Source organism: Lontra canadensis, unplaced genomic scaffold (assembly GCF_010015895.1).
Source record: "Lontra canadensis isolate GAN:19392208 unplaced genomic scaffold, GSC_riverotter_1.0 scaffold8, whole genome shotgun sequence".
Lineage (NCBI taxonomy): Eukaryota > Metazoa > Chordata > Mammalia > Carnivora > Mustelidae > Lontra > Lontra canadensis.
The window spans coordinates 26,077,526-26,086,505 of record NW_022631002.1 but is presented as its reverse complement, the minus strand read 5'-3'; the positions used below and the strand labels follow the sequence as shown (position 1 = coordinate 26,086,505).

Below are 8,980 nucleotides of genomic sequence, written 5' to 3'. Positions count from 1 at the left end.
TATACAATCCAGCACAGGGGCCCACCTTGGAGGGGAGTGGGGCCAGGGCTGCCCCTGGGTGCCCACCAACTGCCCAGATCCCATGGGTCCTTTGCTTTCCAGGGGCTCCTCCACCCACCCCTTACAGCAGGGCCTGGCAGGCGCAGGACAGCCCAACCAGGCCAGGCAAGAGGCCCACCCTCCCACCTACTCCTGCCCGCCTGACAAGAGCTCCCTGAGGGCCCGGGCCTGCCAGGTGGAGTGGGCCATCCCTGCCCTTCCAGCCCATGCCTTTTGCACCCACAGCCACGTGCTAAGAGACACCATTTCCTTCTGAACATGTTTTCTCATCTCTGAGTGCATCTCTGATGCGAGACAGAAGGGCTACCTCCACTCCGGCCTCCACCCCGGGCTCCCGGTGCTACAGCGGGAGCAGGCCGGCCAGGCCGCAGGCCCCAGTCCCCGGGCTGGCAGGGGGATCACGTCCATCACACAGGCACCGGCCTGGACTTCCCTGCAGAATGGGGGGAGAGGGTCGTTAGCCTGGGCATATGCAGACACAAGGGAGCCAGGCAGAAGCACACAGCAGCCAGCAGCAGGACGGGCCCAGCCCTGAGCAGCCCTCTCCCCGGCACAGCCCTGCACCCCAAGGTGGGCAGGCCCGGGCTGCTGGCCCCACACTCACCTGGAGACTCTGCAGCCCCAGCCGTCAGGCTGAAATCAAAGCAACAGGTGTCTCACTGGTGGGCTTGCCTGGGGCCGGGACTCCCCAGGACCCTGAGGCTCCTGCCTCCTTAGACCCAGGCCTTGCCAGGTCCTTCTGTGAGAGGGGCCACACAGGGGGCTGGGACTCTGAATTCCAGGCCTGGGGTGGGCTCACTCCTTACCTGAGACCTGGGTGGGCCCTGCCACCACCCCCCCTCCAGGAGCCAGGCCCAGGGCAGGGGTGCCCGGCCTGCCCTGAAAGGCTGCTTGAGCACAGCCTCAGAACTCTGTTCTGGGCTTTGAGCCAGCAGCCCTGCTTGGAGCCCCAAGGGCTGGGTTTCTCCTTACATGCCCCCCCCCCACCAAGGGACCTTTCATGTTCTATCTGTAAAATGGGCCTAATACTTCCTGCCCTGACTCCTTCCCAAGGCTAGAAAAGGTTGTAAAACAGGTTCTGCATGAGTTTTAGAAACTTGAAAACAAAAAGTCCATTCAGGCGAGGGCAGTCCAGTGCTACCTGGAGGGAGGCTCACCTCTCCCCACCCCACCACACACACTTGCCCACTCCCCGAATGCTCACCCAAGGGCTGCAGCTTCCTCCGGATCGAGCCCGGGCGGCTGGTGGTCCCAGAACCGGGGGCGGAGTGCGCTCGTGCTGAGGGCTGTGGGGTCTGGCAAGCCGGTTCCCACTGTGGGTGGCAGGGGTGAGCAGGTGGGCGGAGGCCACGCTGCCCTGGCTCCATACCTCCACCGTGGTGCCCCCCCCCATTCCCCTCCCAGCCTCCTGAAACTGTATGTTCCTCTGCAAAAATGGGCACGATGAGGAGAGCCCCAGGATGACCTGAGACCGTGTTTGTAAGGAAGGGGGTGAGTTACTCCCACCCACCCCGCGGCCAGCGGAGGACGGCCACAGCTAGTTCTGCGGCCCAGAAGAGTTAGACTAAAAAGCCTCCTGGCACGTGGGCGGCTCAGTTGGTTAAGTGTCTGCCTTCAGCTCAGGTCACAGTCTCAGGGTCCTGGGATCAAGCCCAGAGTCAGGCTCCCTGCTCAGCGAGGAGTTGCTTCTCCCTCTCCTTTTCCCCCCTTTCCCAAGCTCGCTCTTGCTTTTGCTCTCTCAAATAAAATCTTTAAAATAAATAGAGGCTCCTGGGTTCAGGTGCTGGATCCACAGCCCCCCACTTCTGGCATCTTCCTCTCGGCTGTCCCCGATCCCAGACCCTCCTTCCTGCCCCTGACCTGGACTTGACAGCCCAAGAGGCGTCTGTGGCGGTCACCATACCTCCAGATGCTCCTGGCTGGACCAGGACCCGAGCTCTGCCCTGCGGGACCCAGGGCCCAACTCCACAGAGCGCACCCTCTCAGCAAACTTGAGGGAGTACAGTGTCTCGCTGGTGTTCTTCTCCACGGGGGACACCTAGGGGACACGAGAGCTCATTCCCCACCCAGGCCAGTGGGCCTCCCCCTCAGAACTGAAAGGGGCAGTGTGTGCACAGACTTCAGAGCTACTGAGGACAAAGGTCCCTGCCCTGCCCTGCCTGGGGCACCTGGGCCGCAGGGGAATGGAGTCCCCAGTTGTGGTGCCGGCCAAGCCCCACACCCTGATGGCCCGCCCTCCCGGCCCACCTGAGAACCTTACCTGCACCACCATGAGCGTCTTGCTGTCCCCACTGAGTGAGTCCTGCAGCAGGTAGGTGAGCTTGGAGTTGCGGAAGGGCACGTGGCCCTGGCGAGAGCGCAGGGCAGCAATGACATCCCCCAGGGCGGACAGCGACTTGTTGATGTGCTGTGCCTCCCGCAGCCGGCTGCCCTCGGCCCCGGACTTGCCCACGCGCTCCGAGCCGGCCAGGTCCACCAGGTTCAGCTTCCCTGCAGAGAGGACCCCGGACAGGTCAAGGCCGCCCCGCGCAGAGCAGGTGTCAGGGGTCCTGTGACGCGGCCGCCCGCAGCCCACACTCACCCGTGGTGCGGAGGCCAGTGCTGCAGTCCACCCCGCGCACCGTCACGATGAGCAGGGCGTGCGAGCGGGAGCTGTGCTCGTTCAGGTTGGTGAACTCCGTCGTGCGGTTTGTGTGGCCAAACTCAAACACCTGGCAGGGAGCAGGGCGGGCTCTGGAATCACCTCATCCCCGAGGACCCCTGGGAGGGGGTGTCCCCAGCCCTGGGGGCTGGGCAGAGACTGCATCGAATCCCACATGTCCTGCTCCAACTCGGCTCAGCCTGTGGGCAGGGGGCTCCCCAGCACTTCCCCGCCCCGCAGGCCTCCCCAAACTTGTACCTTGTTGATGTCGTCCACGCTCTGCACCTGGAACTCCGTCAGCCCTGGCACGTACAGCTGCCCACTGCCGTCTGGGCACAGCCGGATCTCGAGTTTCTCCTGAGGCTCCTGCCCCAGCAGGTCCCTGCAGGGACAGTCTAGACGGTCACTCCCTCCTCCCACATCTGCCTCAGCTTGAACCACACCCTGCTCTCCACCCCCCACATCTGGAATGTTCTCCCACTGCATCGCACCATCAGAAGCCTTCTTTAACTATTGGGCCATGCCCCGATCTCCTCTAGCTCCTTCCCTGCATGCAGTCCGCTGAGGGGCAGAGACAATGTTCCCCAAAAGTCTTGTGGTAGTGCTACTCCCGCCGACAATGAACTGAGCTCTTGTGGGCAGGGCCCCCCAAATCCCTACTCTCATTTCTCACCACCTGGTGTAGCCTACAGAGAGAACAGGTGGACTTGGAGAGAAAGGAGCATCCAGTCTGGTCTGGGTGCCCCAGGTAGACTCGGAGTGAGCCCTCCTCCCTGCTGCCTGCCCTGCTGGGACCACTGTACCCCTGGGCTGAAGCAGGACATGGGGCCCCAACTCCAATCTTCATCCTGCATGGCCCCCCATGGCCCCGAGGACCACAGAGCCACCCTGGAGGCCCACGCCCCATGCAGGGCCTCCCACCTGAGGACCTCGTTGTAGATCTCGGCCGCGCTGACCGTAATGGTGTACTCCCAGTCGGAAGCCTTCTCCTGCACCTCAGAGAAGAGCAGCTGCAGGGCCCGCTGGTTGATGCCTGGGTTCTCACGGGTCCCCTGGAGGCAGAAGCAAGGCCCCCGTGATCCAGGCCTCTCCTGGCCACAAGGGGTGGGCCGTGCAGATGCTCGTGTGGGGTCTGTGGCCCACTCCCCCTTGGGTGACCACAGGCCAGCCGCCCAGCCCAAAGCTTCCACCTACCCACTGGTCTGCCTCCCAAACACCCTCCCCTAGCTGTAAGCAACGTCACCCTCTTGGCCCTCAGTTTCCCCCCACCTTCCCATAGTACTGCCCTGCCAGGACTAGCCTGAGACTTAGAGCAGAGGACTGGGTGAAGCACTGGCTGGCACACGAGGGCTGCTGAGCGCCAGGTGCATACCTGCTCCTGGGGGGATGGGCCCTGGGAGGGGGCACTGGGAACCTGTGATGTCCCTGCCACCACCCAGAGGGGGGCTCATGTCAGGGAGGCCATGGGCTGGGCTCTGTGGGTGGTGGAAGAGAGGCACAGGCAGAGCCACAAGTGCCTTGGGGCTGGATGGGCTGGCTAGCCCTTCTAGAAGGAAATCTGGAGTTCTCACCTGAGCTGTTGCCTCCCCTTATGTCGTACCTCCCACCCCCTTCCACTTCTGTGGCTTGGCCTCCTTGCCAGGCCTCAGTACCCCCAGCATGTTCCGGCCTTGTGGCCTCAACCCTGCTGATCCCCATGCCTGGAATGCTCTTCCCCACACACCCCCATGGGGGCCTCCAATGTACCCTCCGCAGGCAGATGGCTTCATCTTCCCTCCAAAGGCCTGAGCCCTCCCTCACTTGCTGATTCCTCATACCAGGCTTTAGATTTCCTCTCCAGCCCCTGACAGGACACAGCCTGATTTGCTGTGGGCACTGCTGTCCCCCCCAACTGGCGGGCTGGCTCTGGGGAGCAGATACTCTGTGGTCACAGCTGTGCCCGGCCCCCAGAGCAGCGCCCAATGTACATGGGTCTTGAGATGTGTTGCTGGAAGACAGATGCTCCTGGGGGGGTCACCCCAACTCTGAGTACCCAAGACAGAGTTAGTCCATGCAGACCCCCTTCCCCCACCCACCACCTTGCTTGGCCTGCACCGCACTACCCAGTCTCATCAGTCCCAGAACTAGGGCAAAAGCAGGGACCAGACTGGGAAGAAAGCCCACATGGCAGCCTCCCCGAAAGGAGGCTGTCCAGACACTGGGACACCTGTCCTCACTCCTTTCCAGAGAACCCCACAGCGCCCCCCCAAGAGCCGGGGAAATGCTAACAAACCAAAGACATCCCCAGGAACCACCTTCCACTTTTACCTAGAGTTGAGATCTTTCCTCCTCTCAATGCTTCCCTCTCCTGCCACTCAGCCTAGGGGGGTTGGCTGCGGGGAGCTGAGGTCCCACCCCGACCGAGGGAGCAGAGACTGCCCTCATTCATCCTAACAGTCCCAGGCCCAGCGCTGCATGGCTGCCCTCTCAGTGCATGGCGGTGAAATGAAAGCCCAACCCCAGAGACACACAGGAGGTCTGGCCTCGAGTCTAATGTCAGATGGAGGGCTCCCTGATGCCAGTTTGCTGACAGAGCGCCAGTCCCGCCCCATACCCACCAGGACCGTCTCAGGTCCTCCTGGGCAAGATGCCCTCTCTCCAGGCCTGGTGCCTTGGGGCCTAACACAGACAACTAGCAGCTCTGCTCCTGGGCCGCTGGAAACCTGAAGGCACGAGGGCAGCAAGGGGGTGGTCCTCACTGGCCGAACTCCTGCCCCCAGCAGCAGGTACCCACCTCCATCGTGTACGTCTTGCCAGCACCCGTCTGGCCATAAGCGAAGATGCAGACATTGAAGCCATCGATGCAGGAGGTGATCAGGGCTTGCACCTCCTGGAACACCTGGGGAGGGGACGTGGGATGAGATGGCGAGCCCCACCCTCCAAGAGCCCCCCGCCAGCTCTAAGTCTTGTCAGCTCCCCGGATGGCCCTCTCCCTCAGCAGGACCCTTACAACAGACCTCAGTGGGAAATCGGATTGTCAAGACTGAAGGGAAGACAGGGCAGTGCCTCCTGCCAGCCAGCGCCTGAGGAAGGGCTGCCCGGCCTCCAGCTTCTCTCACACTGAAGGAGAGCTCAGCAAGATGAAGGCGGAGGCAGGCATGTGCCTGGCACCTGATGCAGCCTGTCTGCCCACAGAGGACGGGGCAAAGGTGACGCCAAGCACAGGGACAGGAGGGTACAAGCAGGACAGGTCTGGCCGGTCAGCCCTGGCAGAGAGGAGAACGCTGCTGAGACCACGTGGCTCTTACGGGCTGAGGGCTCCACGGGGCAGCTGCGGAGTCCTAGGATTACCTGTGGGACGGATCCCGGTGCTCCGGGCTGTAAAAGCAACGACCGCCAGGGTCAGGTGGGTGGGCGGGGCTGTGAGTGTAGGAGGGGCTGCGTAGGTGGGCATGGGCACGTGGGTGGGAGGAGCCTCTGAGTGGGCGGGGCTGTACGGGTGGGATGAATCCTGGAGGTGCCATAGGCTGTCCTTGAATCTCCTTTCAGCAGAGGCCTCTCAGCCTTATCTTCCCACTGTCTTCTCACCTCCAGTGGAAGAAGCAAGGCATCCCAGCACCCCTAGCTTCTCCATCCTGTCTCTCCCACTCTTAGATTTCTTTCTGTATATGCCCCCTTCATCTCTCCCTGTGTGCCCCCACCCCACCCGGCAACCCCGCACTGCTCTCTGTCCGCTTCCCCACAGGGCCACACTCACGTCCTGCTGTGATGCCCGCGGGGAGAAGACCTTGTCCAGCTCGAAGGATACAGGCTTTCCTTTGTGCAGCAGGTGGATGATGGAGTCGTCGTCAGCATCGAAGGTCACAGCATTGGTCGCATCAGGTCCTTCCCCATCCTCTTTGGTGACTGGCCGGACACGAGCAATCACCCGGATGTTCCCTGGATTGTGTGGGGGAGGAGAGAAAGGTACATACAGTCAAGACCAGGCTGCCTCCCCACTGGGATCCTTTGGTGTCCTAGCCTTCTGAGCAAGGCCACCCGCAATGCTCTATTGTCAGTCACTCGCACCACCATGAATTCATGCATCAGGACACTTTTTTCCTGGGCAAACCGGCTGAGAGTGGGAGCCTCACGTTGGGGACAGGGAGGAAAGGTTAATTGTGGGGCTCAGGCACTGCACCCAGTCTGGGTGGGATACCAAATGGACACTATCTCTGAACTTCAGTTTTCTTTATTCCATGAGGGGTATGGGTCCCAGTAAGCCAAGGGACTTGTTCTGTCATTCTAAAAGGACTTTGTGGATGCCCGAACAGGGCTTGGGAACCAGATGGGCAAAGAGAACCAGACAGCAGGTGGACAAGCAGCACATGGAAAGAGGACAGGCAACAAGGCAGCTCGGGGGGGTCCTGGGGGCACAGACTGTGCCATCCTCTTGCTTCAAGCCCTTCCGCCAGATCTCAGTGCTCCCGGAAAGAAGAACAAACTCTCCACGACAGCCAGCACGTCCCCACCTTCCCCTTCACCTGTACACTCCAACCCATTATCCAGGCCTCAGCCATGGCTTTGCCTCCTTCAGGAAGCCCTGCAACACCCCCGACTGTCAGACACAGAGGGGCTCTTAGAGCCCCTCCCCCGCCCCAGTAACAGGGGCAGTGTCGGGGTTCTCTGGGTGCTTACAGATCAGCGTCTGCTCCCCCAGCCGCAGTGAGCCCTGTGAGGGCAGCAACAGCATCTGGGGGCCCACGGCCACGTCTCAGTGTCTGGAACAGCACCCCCTCACCCCCGGCCCTTTGTGCTGTGAACAAGCATTCTCAGGCTCCTCCTGGCCCTGGGTCAGAGCAAGCTGCCTTCCAGCCACCCACCACCCAGGGCTTCTGCACCCCTCCCCCCGCTGTTCCCCCCTCCCTGCCTCAGGGCCTGGGGGCGCCTGCCACAGGCACTGGGGGGAAGGGTTTCAGAGCTGGACGGATCCAAGTCCAGATCCAAGGTGGGCCACTCAGTAGCCATGCGGGTCTGAGCCAGTTCGCTGACCTCTCTGGGCCCGGGTTCCCTCATCTACAGAAAGTGGGAGGTACAGGAGCCCCTAGTGACAGGGCACAGGCTCCAGGGAGTGAGCCTGGGCCTGGGCGGAGGGGTAGGGGGGCAGGCCAGCATCAGCTCCAAGCCAGGTGGGACCCCTGTGCGGGGCGCCCCAGCCTCCTCCCCTGCCCCCCCCCCCCCCCCCCTACCCCACCCCAGCAGTCACCTTTCAGCCGCACCAGCTCGTTGTGGCATTTCTTCCGCAGCTGCAGCTCCCGCCGGTACTTGCGCAGGAGCTCCTGGTTGTTGCTGTTGACCTCCTCGATGGCCTGGCCGATCTGGGGAGAGGGGGCACGCACAGCGCTCTAGGGGGCTGGATCCACCAAACCGGCCTGTTCCCTGGCCTGTTCCCCCTCCTGCCCCGAGCTGAGTGCTTGAGGTGCGCTGTCACCTGTCAACTCCTTCCAACAGCCTCTGCTCAGAGGTGCAGCTGCCCCCACTGTTTTAGAGAGAAACAAACTGAGCCTCAAAGAGACTACGCCGAGGAAGGTCACCCTGCTAACAAAGCAAACAGCCAGGACTCCGCCCTCACTCCCCACCACCAGTGCCTGGCTGTAATAATACGACCCAACTGGAGCCAGATTCCAGCTCTACCCCTGAGCAGCTGGGGGACCTAAGACAACCAGCTGGGTCATCACGTCTCATTTTTCTCATCTGTAAAATGGAAATAACACCATCTAATCTGTGGATCTGTAGCACCTGGGTGGTAACGATCTGCAAGTCACACTTCATAGGGGAAAAGAAGCAAAATGCAGACCACACATGCAATGTTCCCTTCTGTTGGGCAGAAAGGAGTGTGTCCACAGGGTTTCGGGGCTCAGATCCTGACGGGCATCTGCCTCTGGGGAGTGCAGGCCAGGGCGGCAGAGAGGGGCCCTTCCTCTTCATCTAATGACCTTCTGCACGGTTTGAACTTTCTACCATGTCCATATGTTATTGACATAATTTTTCTACAGAAAAAGAACTATTTTCTATTCCCAAAATATATCAGTCTCTCTACCCTGCGGGGCCATGGTACAGATTCAAGGAGCTGACGGCTATGAAAGGCTTGGCACGTAGGAGGCACTCAAAGACGTTGGCTATTCTCATGCTGTATGAGAACAGCTTAAGAAAATTAAAACAAACTGACATAAGAATATACGTAGCATGCCTGAGATACAAGGATATATGCTGCATGCTTGGTTTAAAGATTCCTAAGAAGCACGGGCACCTGTGTGGCTC

General features: G+C 61.1%; 1 protein-coding gene across 4 annotated transcripts in view; it reads right to left on the bottom strand.

Moving 5' to 3' along the window:
* Window positions 1–339: 339 nt before the first annotated feature.
* The window catches only part of KIFC3 (kinesin family member C3), a 36,404-nt gene continuing 27,763 nt past the window's right edge, over window positions 340–8,980 (bottom strand). For 3 of the 4 annotated variants that reach the window (XM_032854359.1, XM_032854361.1, XM_032854360.1), the window contains 10 exons: window positions 7,926–8,037; window positions 6,438–6,619; window positions 5,475–5,579; window positions 3,623–3,753; window positions 2,960–3,083; window positions 2,642–2,771; window positions 2,321–2,550; window positions 1,964–2,098; window positions 1,265–1,373; window positions 340–493 (listed from right to left, as the gene is read on the bottom strand). In XM_032854359.1, the coding sequence (XP_032710250.1) occupies window positions 468–493; window positions 1,265–1,373; window positions 1,964–2,098; window positions 2,321–2,550; window positions 2,642–2,771; window positions 2,960–3,083; window positions 3,623–3,753; window positions 5,475–5,579; window positions 6,438–6,619; window positions 7,926–8,037 (1,284 nt within the window). In that variant the 3' untranslated portion in view covers window positions 340–467. Of the gene's footprint in view, window positions 494–664; window positions 694–1,264; window positions 1,374–1,963; window positions 2,099–2,320; window positions 2,551–2,641; window positions 2,772–2,959; window positions 3,084–3,622; window positions 3,754–5,474; window positions 5,580–6,437; window positions 6,620–7,925; window positions 8,038–8,980 lie in introns of all 4 variants that reach the window. The other variant, XM_032854358.1, reaches the window with a different exon arrangement.